Here is a 15,421-nt window from a genome sequence, read left to right on the forward strand (position 1 = left end):
GCAGGAATGGATTCAACAGCTATTAAGGAAGGGCTCATCCTCCCCGCTTAAACTCCGCGTTCCGGAAGCACAACCCGCCGTGACTGCGGATGCTTCTCTCCACGCATTTGCACACCAGCCTCTTTTACCAACTCCTTCCTCCCACAGATCACAATTTTCTCTTTCGGATCTTAACTGTGACATTATTTCCCCCATGGAGTCTCTCCTAATTCTCTCCAATGTCACTGAAGACTAACTGGTACAACACCCTTACCTCTTTGCCCCTCTGATCTATTGCTTACTTTTTAAAGTACTATTTACTGCCCGAATTGTAGCTGTTTATCTCCTGACATGCTCTACAACATCTTGAAGGATGCGGCTATAATCTGTTCTTGCTCCTGTCTCTAGTACCTGGCACAGTTCATGGCAGGAGATCAATCAGCATCTGCTGAACTGCACTTTTCAGAACTGTGCATTTTAGATATCTTAGGGGCCTTAGAGAGCATCCAGTTCAACACTCTCATTACTCAGAGGAAGATACTAAGGTCCAGATAGGCTACTTTTCCAAAATCACAGAGCAGAACAGAATCTAGGCCATTTGATTTAGTTTAGTGGCAGAGCAGAATCTAGGCCGTTTGATTCTTAGTCTAGTGTTACCTTCACCAGTGTGAAGTGCTAGAAAAGTGCTCCTTGGGAGGTCTTGGGAGAAGTGGGATTAGGACGCCCTGTAGGCTGTTCTCCATACTGGGACTTAACTTCTCAGTTATAGAAGGAGAAGACTAAGGATGTAATAGGGACAGAGAAGACAGGGGCCAGAAGACAGATTAAGTCTCTAAATCAAGAATGGACAATTGCAGCTGGTCCTGAGCAGCTTCGAAGGGAAGCAAGAGGACAGCTGCAATAGATTTTGAGAGTAACAAATAATGGTAAAGACTCAAAGGTTAAACTCGTGACTTAGAGAAAAAGGCAGTCTAACTAGAAGTTTTAGGAAAATTACAGAATTTCAACACATGGGCATAGCAATCATCTACCCAGGGCAGAGGTCCTTCTATTTATTAAAATGTGTGTAACTACACAGCAATAGTTCGGATGACTACTGGGCAGAATAGAGATAGGGTAGATATTTGGACATCGTGTTGAAATATACTAAAAATATACTAACGCACAATTTACTAAGAAAAATTAAGAATACAGATCTACAGATGTAACTCCAGAGCCTGGAAGCACCTAACTCCTTTCTTAACTGCCTCTCCAAGCCCTTAACTCAGGAATTCAAGTCTCACAAGGATGCATCTGGCTGGAATCTAAATCCCACTGGAAATGAGTCTGGGAGATGTATTTTAGTCTTGCAGCTTTGCTGTAAGGGAAGGCACAGTAAAAGGAGTGTGGAGCAGCGAGAAGCCAACCTGCCGCGCCCTCCACCAAGCATGCTGGGTGCCCGGGGCAGTGAGTGCCGGGGAGCCTGTGGAGAGCAGGCTTCCTGGAGGAAGTGGCATCTACACCGGAAGTGAGCTGGCAGTTTTAAGTAACATCACCACGAGTGAGAGGCTCATGAACAATCTGCAAGACCAGATGAAGGCTGCAGAGAATCACAGAAAGAGGCAGCAGGATGTCTTCCAGCCACAGAAGAACCAGACCAACCTGGAGAGGGAACTCTCCTACCACCCTTACCAGTACATCCAACAGATGAGAGTGGTGAAGGAGCAGTGCGGAGAACCAACAGAACTCACTAAAACCAAATGAAGCTGTAACTCCACAGACCTGAACAGAAAAAAAAAAAAAAAAAAAAAAAAAAAACCAAAAACAGAAACTAAAAAACAAAACAAAACCAGCTCTGACCTCGGCCAGCCTCAGTCTGGGCCACAGGAAGCAAGCCCGCCACAGCTGCCACAGGACCACGGAAACAGGTCCAGCAATGTGTGCCTCAAATACCAGCCCCTGTTCTGAGACAGCTTTGGATCTGAAGAAATAAGAGGAAACCAATGAGATTCAGGTTGTCAGCTAGGAGGAGCCTCAGAGGGGTATCCTGGGGCTGCCCCAGGGGCCAGGACGAGAGCAGTGTTGAAGATGACGAAAATGTGCAGGGAAGAGGTGTTGGGAAAGGGGAAGAACTCAGCTAAACCCTGCAGGTGGCTAACCCACTGGTGAGCCAGAAAACCAAGAGACTGGGGACCTGAGCTGGACCAGCTTGTTAGCAGTGAAGGTCAGGAGGGTGCTGATGAGGAAGGGAGATCCCAGCAAAAACTGGGAGGAGATGTGACTACAGCACAGATGAGAATGAGGCAGACCCTGAAAATTAAGGGGGCAGCTCCTGCAGAATGAGGAAAACCTAAATGTCCTAATACTGAAGAACAGAAAAGAGACATCATACATTGACTTGGGATAAAAGTAGAATCACACACTTCAAGTGAGGACTGCACAGAGATTACAACAAAATATTCATGTGAAATTGAATACTAAACATAAAAAAGTACCTAAAGGAGTTGAGAAACAAAAAAACTCAGCAACTTTATCCCCCAGCAAAAAACAAAGTTTATTGAATATTAGCTAACAGATATTCCACCATCAATATTGGTCATTCCAAGGCTTTCCTTACCTCTTAGGTTCATCTGATGAGCTGGTGTGCCACTGGATTCTTCTTTGCTCTTATAGCAAGAAATAGATGTGTCTTTAAAGGTGCACCAGTACTGCTTGTAACCTTTTAGAGTCAGCTTTTTTGGCCTATGTGTCAAACAGAATTAGAAGGAAAAAAAAAAACACTTTTGAAATAACTTTATCAATACTATGTTTTAACAGCAAACTTTAACAATGTTAAAAGTCTGAGACCAAGTTTTACATATGCTGAATTCAGTTCCTTTTTGGCCAGTGTGTTATATTCAATGTCGCTGTTACTGGATTTGCCCCTCCTTTCTCAATCTACTCAGGAAGATCTTACAGTGAGTGGTCAGAGGAAGACAGTAAGGCAAACATTCCAGTATTTGTCAGTTGTAGCTGTCCCTATCACTAGCAAGTCACATGGAAAGCATAGGAAAATAAAGGTGAAGTAAATGTCAATGATTGGAAGGTTCCTAGGTCCTGTAATTACCTGCAAGTTCATGATGTCCATAGGGCTGCCTCTGGAGCCTCTCTAAACAAGCGAGTTTACCTGGCAAGACTAAAGGTTTACACAACCTCCTCCCCCACCTTAAGGAAAATGTTTATCAGACAAAACAATTTAATTAGTACTGCAATTTTAATTCGGTAAAGATGGTTATTTTCCCTCATTTGCCAGTCAGAGTAAATTTCAAAAATATGAACATGGCTATAAAACTGACATTTATTCATTAATATTTGGAATTCCTCCCCTTTTGTACTTACTTGAAAACTTTAATATAGTCAGCAAGTTCAGGAATGGAAGTGATGTCCCCCTAGGAAAAGAATTAAATCATTTTTTTTCTCATGAAAAAAAAATCTGAAACTCTACTGTTTAGTATCTGATATCAAGAACCAGCTTATTCAGTAAACAAGGAAAATTACATAAAATACGGATTGTAAAGATTTTAAAGGTACAATCATATTATATGGTCACATAGTACAATGGTATTTTCAAATGGCATAAAAAGCTATTAAAAATTTGATCAAAATAGCAATTTATACAACCCACAAGAATATACTGTTGATTTTAATATAGCTAAAACTGCTTATAGCTGCATATGGAACTTTTGTAACTCGTAACAGTCCTTAAAATAGTGTTTCTTCTGTAATAACTAACACCTAAGCATTTAAAAATTTTCCTGAGATCTATTTTTCTCTTCTTTTTGTAATATTTCAAATTTGGAGATCACTAAACGGATTTTACCATGACTTGAGATTAATTTTTCCTCTGAAGGAATATTCTCCCACTACTTGTAAGAGAATGTGCAGACTGTCAAGATCGATCTTTACTGTGTTGGAAGCACTAGACACTAGAACAATATTAATGTTAAAAATTTCCCTGAAAGTTTCTGGAAAACTGATGTCTGTATTTTCTAAAGCACTAAATATTTCTCTGTACCCTCCAAACACTGCATGGAAACCTAATTCCACAGAAAGGTATAAACATCAGTTCAAACTAAATTAGTAGGTAAAAGATTCACCCTACCAAAATTGTTGATGTTTTACCCCCTTCCAAAGTAATCTCCAGGTCTGAAAGGGCAGCATCAACTTCATCCACTTCTTTGTCACTGTTGTTCAAATGATTCTCTGATGTCATGATCGACAGCTTATTGATATGATACTGAAACCAGAAGTGATATTTTATTTAAATGATTGTTCTAACTATAAGTTTTAAAATGAGATATTATCTGTATCTATACTGAATGTCTTTCATCACCTAATCTGAAAAGCTAAACGTCTCTAAGAATTAGAAGGATAGGAAAATAATGGGCATGGCACCTGAAATCAATGTCCTAAACCTGCTAATAAATGTTTACTCAAAAAAGTAGGGTCCCTGGACAAATACAAATGAATTCAGTTTGGGTGTCCCTAGGATTTAGAGAGTTAACACCTCTCCCACTGAACTCTACATGAGCAGAGACTTTTTTTTTTTAAAAGAATAAATTTATTTATTTATCTTTGGCTGCACTGGGTCTTCATTGCTGTGCATGGGCTTTCTCTAGTTGTGGCGAGCGGGGGCTACTACTCGTCGTTGTGGTGCGCAGGCTTCTCACTGCAGTGGCTTTTCTTCTTGCGGAGCACGGGCTCTAGGCACGCGGGCTTCAGTAGTTGTGGCTCGCGGGCTCTAGAGCGCAGGCTCAGTAGTTGTGGCGCACAGGCTTAGTTGCTCTGTGGCATGTGGGATCTTCCCGGACTAGGGCTCAAACCCGTGTCCCCTGCACCGGCAGGTGGATTCATAACCACTGCGCCACCAGGGAAGTCCACGAGCAGAGACCTTTAAGTGTCTTTTTCCCCCCCACTGCAGTATTCCACGTCTAAAACGCAGGCTAGAACCAACAAGTACTGGATGAATGAACAGAATATGCATAAGGTCTTCTGTAGAAATGGATTAACATTGGTTACCTTATATTACTACTATTATCCAGCAGAGGAAATTTAGTTAACACTATTATGTTGAAAACTAAAGTTCCACTTTCCCCCATCCTCAATTCAATGCTGAAAACCTGATCAGAGAGAGATGACATTTACCTTCTCATTCATACATTAGAATAAGGTAGAGTACGTTTATATGTGAATACATATACCACCACTGACACACATGAATACTCCCATATACATATATGTATATATATAATGAGTAGTGATAACTCCTCCTATATGAAGATAGAAAGATCTTTGGGTATAGAACCAGTCATGATTTTAAATACACTTAGGTAAGTGGTTTAGAACAAATATTAATGATTAGATTTTGATGCTAAACTTTAGAGAGGTTTTATACAAAAGTTAAGCAGAACTTTTAAATCACTTAATCAGTTACCTTTCAAAGCACTAAGTAGCAATCCATATTTCTGAAGGATTCATTCACTGAATACAATCTATTCATGGGAACATTCAGTGAACTAATCCTGAGGCCAAATATCAACGTTCCTCTGTATTTTAAGATGTGGTGAATTAGTAATGACTACTCTCTGGCTATATCTTCAGTTGTGCTGAAATGAGATCCTTATAGTGGTAGAAATTTTCATATTCACAAATCGTGAAGAAAAAGGCAGGGTGAGTCCCCCAGGCACTGGCCGCAAATATCAGAGCATATTAAGAAGCATATGGAGAGCTGGTTAAAAATATAGATGCTTAGGTTCGTTCACCCCCAGAGATTCTGATTCAGCAAATATGGGGTCCAGCCTGGAATCTGCATTTTTACTAAGTACCTTAGATGATTCTGATGCAAAAGGTCCTTCTGAGTTATACTGGAGAAATCCTGGATGTGAATGGGACTGGTCATAAAATCCAGTTTTGATTTCAAAGGGGCATGGAGTATCTGTTAAATGTTACAATACATGATTGGACCTAAATACTTGAAAAACAGTGTTACTAACTTACCTAATTTAATTTTTTTTATCCACAGCTTCTTACTTTGAATTATTTTGTTTCTTTTTACTATTGTAGACTTATTTTACACAAGGAACCAGAAACTCTTAAGGAGGGAATAGTTCAGATTGTAAGCTATGTCTAAAATAAAAAACCCTAGGCATCTCCTTGCCATACTTTCAGAGTTTCCCCCTTCTTGTACTGGATGGCTTCCATGAGGCTTTGGGTCAGTCTCTTGGAAGGCTTCCAACAACTCAGGGGATTTGTAGTCCAAAATTGTCTCAATGAATTTATATTCTAAAATGGTCCAGGAAAGCTATGCTTTGGGGCATTCAGTCTCCATGAAATAAAATCCATGGTTCTGAGGTGTTTTTCACTGAATCGAAATGGAATATCTAATGTTTATTGGGTTGGGGTGGGAGTGGGGCAAAGCTGAATAATCATCCCATTTCTATGACAGTACGACTGCGTGTATACTCACTCAACAAATATTTTTTGAACACCTATGTGCTGGGATATATCTGTTGGCTTTTTTAAAAAATGCATTATTTTTATAATAAAAAGATAAGAAATTCTATATAAGAAAACCTGTGGTTTTCCCCACATAATTTTACATGTATTATTATTCTGTCATTAGCAAAACTTTCAGTAGAAAATTATGAGCCCATACTCTAAGTGAGAAAGATGTAGAGAGAACACTATATAAAAACCAAGTGAGATAACTCTGAACAAAACTGCTCCCGAATTTAATTAAAGAAATTCTTCAGGTAATCTGAATCACCCACAAACACAATATGAGAGTCTTAACTGATAGAGCGTGTCTCTAGAAAATAACTAAACTAGTTCATCTGTCATTACCAATGTTCCCTGTCTGAGCTTCATTTTGATCCCCTTCTTTCAGTGTGTAAAACTAAGGAGAAATGAGCTGCTCCTCCTCTCTAAAGGACAACTTTTTTGAGTCTTAACTGAGAAACTCTTCTGGGTACATAAAAACATTTGGAAGGTTGAGGGCATTTTTATTTGTGTTCTAAGGAAAAAATTAAATCATTGTGATCGTGAAAGATATTCATAACTGAATGTCAACCTTGCTTCCAGTACTTAAAATAGAATTCCACCATAATCTGAGAACACTCGCCAAAGCCTCACGCAGATATCTGAAATTATTAATCTAGAAAAATTAATCTAGTGGTCAATCAGACCTCAGTGTCTCCAAGAATGATTTGTGGATGCCACCTTAATATTACTTTACCAGTGGGAACAGCAGTAATGAAGTGGGCAATTAATTTTTTAATAAGCCCTACTGTAATTCTGAAACAGGTGGTAAGCAAGAACCACATTTGGAAAAATACTAGTTTAACATTAGCTACCTACTTCTTAAGGATTACCATTCTAAAAACTTATCTATGTTTAGTTTCACTAGTCTCTTAAAATTTTATCATCTTAAAAGGTGTTAATTTCTGCCATAGCCCATTTTACAAATATTGCCATCCCCAGTTATTTATGAAGTTATGCAAAGCTTCATTTCAGAAATCTGATTCTTAATATAGATTTTATTTCCAGGGGAAAATTGGACAGTTTTAAGCTTATATACATCTAGGGGTGGAAGGATATTTTTCTCCTACAGGATATAGAAAAGTAACTATTAAGTATACCACTAATCTCTTACATAAGACAAAAATTAAATTAAATTCACACATATATTGCCTTCTAAGTGTCTGTTCACTTTCTACATAGCAAAAAATAAAACACTACCTATCAGAATGCTACTGGAATTACTATGCCTCTTTACCAATTTAAATAATCCCCTACCCTTTCCCCTGAAAAGTCCCATTTACCAATACTCGCCACTACCTGCAAGGCTGCAAACATCATCATTTCTTCTTCAGTGCATTCAATTTCTTCCAAGAGAATAGCCCATTTGGCCTGCTCATAAAGCTGATTAATTCTGATTGCATCATACTGCAGCAAAAGAGATACAATTCTTTTGTAATATATTACCTTTTACATTAACAATAAGGAAAAAAGCTACCTATAGGGTTACGTATCCCTAAATATATCCACATCTAATTTTTCATTAAAAATGGCATTACAATATGCCATAAGATTTTTACATATTCAGTATGAGAAGCAGATTCTGTATGTTATTTTCCAGGGAAAAAACCATTAGGTATTACAGCCCTTAATAAAAGGAATTTAACTTGAAGACATTGAAGTAAGGTAGAACTGACTGTTTTTCAGTATTGTTGTTGCAATTTACCACACTAACATGTCATAATCAGACAGTAAATTAATTATTTCGGGGAACATCTTGTTCACTGTGGAAAAGCATACCCAGACAAAGTGGCAGGTCCTTGGAAACAGTAATTATTTTAAGAATCCAAAATAGAGGGCATACACAAACATACATGAGCATACACACACATTTGTAGAAAAGGTTTACTTAAATGTTATTGAATTATCCCTTTAGTTACATTAATAAAAATCAATAGTAATACTGTAACAATACTATCTTAGAATGGTAACAAAATACATAGCCCCCTCCCACCCCATGCAAATATAACTATGTTCCCAGAACAGCTTTGGCTTTACCAAAATTAGGTATGATATAGCCTAAAAAGGGATTAAAATGATTTTTTGTAATTCTACTATATACATTTTACTGTTGTATGAAGAATTATTTAAGCACATAGTTTAAAATGATAAATATATACATTAAAATCTAGGCTATAATCTAGACATGAAAAGGATGAGAACCAGACAAGAGAGGTCCCCTCACCCGCAAGGATGACATGAAAGCAAAAGACCCAAATCTCTGTGCCATGTGTTTTCTGTGGGAAAATACTCCAGATCTCTACAGCAAATTTAAATCTTATCAGAAAAGCAAGGTACTTCAGTAGCACAGATGATGCCAACCATCTGATAGTAAAAACATATTACAATGTTTGGCTATTAAATTGAGAGAAATACAGACTTAAAAAGAATTTTTTTTGGAAGCAACATCTTCTGGGCTATATAATTATGTACAGTTGAAGAGAGATGTTAAAAAAAAAAAACACATAAACTAACTTTACCAATTCCGTAGTACCTAACTAGTTCCTTTAAAATACAAATCAACCAAAAATTTAATTATTTAACAAAAAGAAAAGGGTTTACTTATGCTTCCAACTTACTAAAACAACAGACTACTTTAAAATGCAGGTGCCTTTGTCCAAAGCTTTGAGTTTTTAATATTATTCAGGACTTGCTATATATATCCAAACAGTTCCTTACCCCACCAACTTCCAAAAAGCAAACAAAAAGGAACAAAAGAGATCCCTCTAAACCCTCGGTACCTTTGGATTCAAATCAAAAAAGCTGTAATACTTGAATCGGAGCAGCAAGGCCTCATTTTCCTTCACATCCTGTTCCATGAGAGATCTTGAGGAATCAAGCCACCTGGACAAATTAACAATAGTGCAACAGAGCAAGACAAAATTAATTCTACCTTTATGTGGATAAAGAAATTCTTAAATTGTATCTATACTTTAAAACTTACTCTTGGTTGGGCGGGATAAATTAGGAGGCTGGGATCAACATATACACACTACTATTTATAAAATAGATAACCAACAAGGACCTACTATATAGCACAGGGAACTATATTCAGTATTTTGTAATAAACTATAAGGGAAGAGAAACTGAAGAAGACTATACACACACACACACACACACACACACACACACACACACATATACACACATATACACACACATATGCTGTATGTATATATAGCTGAACCACTGTATATGTGTGTGTGTGTATATATATATACACACACACACATATATATAAGTGAACCGCTGTGCCGTACAATTGAAACACAATAGTGTAAATTAACTATAACTTCAGTAAAAAAAAACTTGTAAAGTAATTGGTAAACAGCAAAAAAACAAAACAAAACAAAAACTTACCCTTGGTTGATTTTTGCTTTGTCAAGAAGGGCTTGAGGCTTGAACATTTTGGCCAAGATTTCCGGTGATGTTATTGGCTGACTGACAGCAAGTATACCAGGGTTGCCTTCTGACAAAGCACTGTCACCGAACCAAGCAGAAGTTGGTGACAAGGGGCTTCCATCATGAGCATCGTAAGTGGGGGTCATTGTTTTACTATAAAGTCCTGGGCTTGAATATATACTTCCTAATAAATGACATGAACAACAGGTAGTAAGTATGAAGTATAGTTATCTTAGTTTTCAGTAATACATGCTATAATGATGTAAAGCATACTGAGAAACACAAGCTTCATTCTGGAAGGAAAAGCTTTAGTACATTATTTTACCTCTCAAAAACAAGTGAAATTAACTTTACTTGTATAACATTAAGAACATGTATAACAATAAGGTCAAAAAATATAACTAAGTTGGAAACTCTAGGGAAAAAATCAGTTCAAGAGAGTTAGAATATAAGTTAAGGATATTGCTGAAGCAGATAGACCAACACTTTTGTTTTTTAATTGTGCCAAGGCTCACCTTTCAGAGGGCCAATGTAAAGAACATCAGTGCCTACAGAAAAGGAAAGAAAGGAATTCAGAAGGTAAAGAAAGGCAATAATAGAAGACAGAAACAAAGAATGAAAATGAAAAGAAAATGGGAAGAAGAAAATACAGATGTTTTCCTAATTGTGAATCATAAACTGAAGTAAATATTCCAAGTGTATTTAAGAGTAAAGAACCTTAGAAGCTATAATCTAAGTAAAACAAGTTTTGTCCAATTCAGAACAATGAGGTTGGGCTTCCCTGGTGGCACAGTGGTTAAGAGTCCGCCTGCCAATGCAGGGGACACGGGTTCGAGTCCTGGTTAATGATATACAAATCCTATTAGCATCATTTAGAATCAGGATTCCAGCGTTTGAATTCCAACCCCCCATTTGCCTCCTGGTTTGGGAAGATCCCACATGCCACAGAACAACTGGGCTCGTGTGCCACAGCTACTAAGCCTGCGCTCTGGAGCCCGCATGCTGCAACTACTGAAGCCCATGCACCTGGAGCCTGTGCTCCACAACAAGAGGCCACCGCAATGAGAAGCCCGTGCACCACAATGAACAGTGGCCCCTGCTCACCGCAGCTAGAGAGCCCTTGCAGCAATGCAGCCCAATAAATAAATAAAAATAATTTTTTTAAAAAGTCATTAAAAAAGGTTGTGCTCTAGTCATGTGGTAGTGACAAACATGTATACATTTATCACCCTCTGAAATCACTATACCCTGTTTTAAGACGGCTCAATGTAACTGAATAAATTCACATAAATTAAGGGAATAATTTTCTCAGTGAATAGCTAAACTGGCTCCAACAGATTTACAAATAAAGTATTCGAGCAAAGGGATATATAAATATTGCCCTAGAAAGAGGCTAACAAGGTGCATTTTATAATTAACCCCCTGAAGCTGTAGAGATACTGTCTTTTTAATCTTCTGCTTTCTCAGTGTTAAAGGGCTAGGTATGTGGTAGAGGCAACATTAAAAAAAACTGTTGAATTAGTCCACTGATGATCTATCCTCTGTCATTTAGACTACAAAAATTAAGGAGATTAAATTAAGACTTTAAAAAAATTCAGAATGACATTAAGTAAAAGCACCCCTTCAAAGTTCTAACTCTGTTAATATATTTTATCCTGTAGTCATAATTTTTAAAAAGAAAATGTGTAAATGGGTGTCACACTGTTAATGCATGATGTTAATGGAATGGCTGTTTTCCTTACCTAATTTAGGAATATACTTAGGAATTTCTCTCCTTTCATCTCTAATGACATACCACCCCAAACACACAATGATAGAAACAATTACCTATGAAAAAGTGGTGGTAATGCTAGAGATTTTTGAAGTTGTCAAGATGGAGTCTAGGAAGAGAGCACAAAGTGGAAAAAAAAAAAAAAAAAAAAACCTCTTACTAGCCTCAGGGTATCTGATCTGATACCCCTAAATGTATTCTTCCCAATGGACACTTAAACAACTTGTAGAATGTGAACATTGTTAAATAAGCAACAAAGAAAGCTGTGAATGCTCCTTTTCAGCCTTCAAGGAAGAACACTGGGATATTTAGTTGTACCTTTAAAAGCAAGAACCTTAAACTACAAGGGCATTTTCTGAAAGAGTTACTTATTAAAAGGGCTGAAAACATTACTCCAGCTCATCTGGGCAAAGAATAATTCTGCTATAAGGAGTATACATGTAAGTACGGTGTGGAAAAAGAAAATTACCTTCTAGGCAGAATCTTCTCATTGTTTATTTCAAAGATCTAACAAACAAATCTTTTACTAAACATGTCAGAATACTGAAAATTCATTCCTGGTATGAACTATAATTACTATTCAGAACTGAGTAAAGTTAGAATTGATTTAGAAACTTCCTTACGAAGTTTCTAAAACAGAAAATATATTCCCCTACATTACACATCATTTAACAGAATCAGCCACCCAATCAATTCCCTTCCACCTTATTTACCTATACTTTGTGTAATCTACATGTCGTATCTTATCACTTCATTTTTCCCATTTGTTCTTTTTTGTTAGGCAATCTACAGTAATAACTCATTTAATGTTCCCAACAAACCTATTATTGTCATTTCAGAGGAGCAAACTGAGGCAAGGAGAAGTTAACATACATGTCCAATGTCAAGAGCTATTAAGTTGCAGAGCCAAACTGTAAATCAGCAGTCTGACTGCAGCCAAATACACTGCCTCCCAGGTACCGTAACTTATTTAAGCCATGCCCAGTTGGTGTGCACTTATTCATTTTAGAGTTTTATTATTGATGTCACCACTGCCATTGCAAACGGTGCCTTCCAATAAACAGTTTTGTACCTATTCCCCAATTCTAGCGGCATTGCTGGGTCAGAGGGTATGTGTGTTAAAGTCCCAGTTCAGTGATAATCCCAACCAGCCTGTATTCGTGATTGCCCAATTTAAGCCGTATTTGAAGCAGAAAACTAATACAGGGTAAGGTGAAGTAGCAATAAAATATGAGTTTGCTGAACAACATGCAATGATAACTTAAAAACTATAAGGATGAGAAACAAAGACTTCAATAAGCACTACAGTCTTGGGACACCTACTATAAATATTAAAAACCCAATGTAACCTAATAGCTCCTGAGAGTATCCCTATATTTTAATACAGTAGAATCTGCCTTATAACTTAGTGATTATATACACATATATCCTTTCCTAAAAAATACTAAAGTACTTAATAACTGAAGAAATTTTTCCATCAAGGTATCTAGCTCATACCATACTTAGAAAACACATTACAGGTGAATTAAAAATATGAATACTGATATTACAGATAAATTAAAATATATAAATATGAAGTAATTATAAAGGTATTAAAAGGAAATATAGAAAATTTTCTGTAATATTTGTGAAGATTTTATTAACAGCGAAAACAGAGAACTACAAAATAAATGCCAGATTTGACTACATAAAAATGTTAAGACTTTTAGTATAGTAAAAAAAGAGCACAGACAAACTTAAATACAGAATGCCAGTATAGGGAAAATATTTATCACATCAAAAGATTAATATCACTAAAACAAAAACACAAGATAAAAGAAAATGGACAAAGTCCATAACTGAAAATTAAGAGAAGAAACAGGAATGGCTAATAAATATATGAAATATTCTTCAACTATTGTTCACACTCAGTGTTTACCAGGGAAATAAAAAAGTAATTCTGAGATACCTGTCACACTGGCAAACATTTTGTAAAGATTTACAACATTCAGTATTGGGCAGAATGTTTCATATACTGTTGATGGGAGTGCAAAACTGTCGCCTTCATAACTCTTTCACAGAGTACAGGCAACCCTTGAAGAATGTGCCAACCACATTTGAACTGTGTGCGTCCACTTACATGTGGATTTTTTTCAATCCTAAATACTACAGTACTACACGATCTGTGGTTGGTTGAGTCTCTGGATGTGGAACTTCAGGTATGGAGGGGTCACTACAGGTTATACACAGATTTTCGATTTCGAAGAAGGCTGACTTCCCAACCCTACATTGTTCAAGGGTCAACTGTATGTCTGAATCTTGGAGAAACTTTCTGGAGTATATTTGACAGAAAAATTAGATACTAGTTAGCTAGAGAAACAGTTAAATGTAGTTCTTCTACATGGAAAAATTTGACACTATATACAAAGAAGTAGGGAGACCTCTACTCTGACACACAGAAAGATCACCAAAACATACTGTTCAATGAAAAAACTCATACTGCAGAACAAATATATATGTCTCTCATTAATGTTATAAAAACAAAACGAGACATGCAAGTAGATATAAAGCATATAGAAAAGGTACGCGCAAGTTGTATTCCAACTGTTTACAATATAGTTATACACAGTGATTAAGAAATGGCTACTTCTTGGGCTTCCCTGGTGGCGCAGTGGTTGAGAGTCCGCCTGCCGATGCAGGGGACACGGGTTCGTGCCCCGGTCCGGGAAGATCCCACATGCGGCAGAGCGGCTAGGCCCGTGAGCCATGGCCGCTGAACCTGCGCGTCCGGAGCCTGTGCTCCGCAACGGGAGAGGCCACAACAGTGAGAGGCCGGGTACAGCAAAAAAAAAAAAAAAAAAAAATGGCTACTTCTTGATAGGGAGTACCAAGGGAATAAACTGAAGTCAAATTTTCAGCTTTGGTTTAGTACATCTTCTATACTATGGTACTTTTATTTTTTATAATGAGGCTGTACTAATGTATAACTTTTGTAATTAAAAAGTGATATAAAGTCCATTAGTATGTATCACTGAGTGAAAAAACAACCACAAATTATAAATGCATGTATAACACTGTCCCACTTTCATCATTAAAAGCAAAAACATAATTCTGTAATATTTGAATTTTTACTATGAGCATGCATTACTTTTGTAATTTTTTTTTTTTTTTTGGCCACGTTGCACAGCTTGCAAGATCTCAATTCTCCAACCAGGGATTGAACCCGAGCCACAGCAGTTAAAGCCCAGAATCCTAACCACTAGGCCACCAGGGAACTCCCATTGCTTTTACAATTAAAGAATAGTTTTTAAAGAAATTTTTTGATGTTTAAAATGGCAAATTCCAGTTAGGAAAAATGGCATCCTGCATGGTGATTTTCCTGACAGTGCCAAGCAAGTTAAGTACTGATTACTTTCTCTATTACTTTAGGACCCAGACTTTTCCTTTGTCTAGCTGCTTTTAAGATTTCTTAGGAAAGTTTCTAATGAAGTAATTTTCTATTTCTATTTACATAATAAATCCTGAAATTGGTAGTCTGTAAGTCAGTACTATACAGTCAAGTTAATTCTTACTTGGAAAAATTGTTTCCCCCAGACATGGGATCAGGCTACTTAAATGGTTCCCTCCTCACAGGTATTTGGAGATTAGATATTTACCTAGTTACAGCTACGAAGTGGCAAAGCACTCAAAAGTGTA

The 15,421-nt window shown here is 37.1% G+C and overlaps 1 protein-coding gene across 3 annotated transcripts in view; it reads right to left on the reverse strand.

Moving 5' to 3' along the window:
• Positions 1–15,421, reverse strand: part of FERMT2 (FERM domain containing kindlin 2) — a 70,737-nt gene that overhangs the window by 11,522 nt on the left and 43,794 nt on the right. For all 3 annotated transcript variants that reach the window (XM_007445961.1, XM_007445960.1, XM_007445962.1), the window contains 6 exons: positions 9,934–10,159; positions 9,315–9,417; positions 7,834–7,941; positions 4,100–4,234; positions 3,337–3,386; positions 2,576–2,700 (listed from right to left, as the gene is read on the reverse strand). In XM_007445961.1, the coding sequence (XP_007446023.1) occupies positions 2,576–2,700; positions 3,337–3,386; positions 4,100–4,234; positions 7,834–7,941; positions 9,315–9,417; positions 9,934–10,159 (747 nt within the window). The remainder of the gene's footprint in view (positions 1–2,575; positions 2,701–3,336; positions 3,387–4,099; positions 4,235–7,833; positions 7,942–9,314; positions 9,418–9,933; positions 10,160–15,421) is intronic.

The sequence above is a fragment of the Lipotes vexillifer genome, unplaced genomic scaffold, assembly GCF_000442215.2.
Source record: "Lipotes vexillifer unplaced genomic scaffold, Lipotes_vexillifer_v1.1 scaffold43, whole genome shotgun sequence".
NCBI classification, from domain to species: domain Eukaryota; kingdom Metazoa; phylum Chordata; class Mammalia; order Artiodactyla; family Lipotidae; genus Lipotes; species Lipotes vexillifer.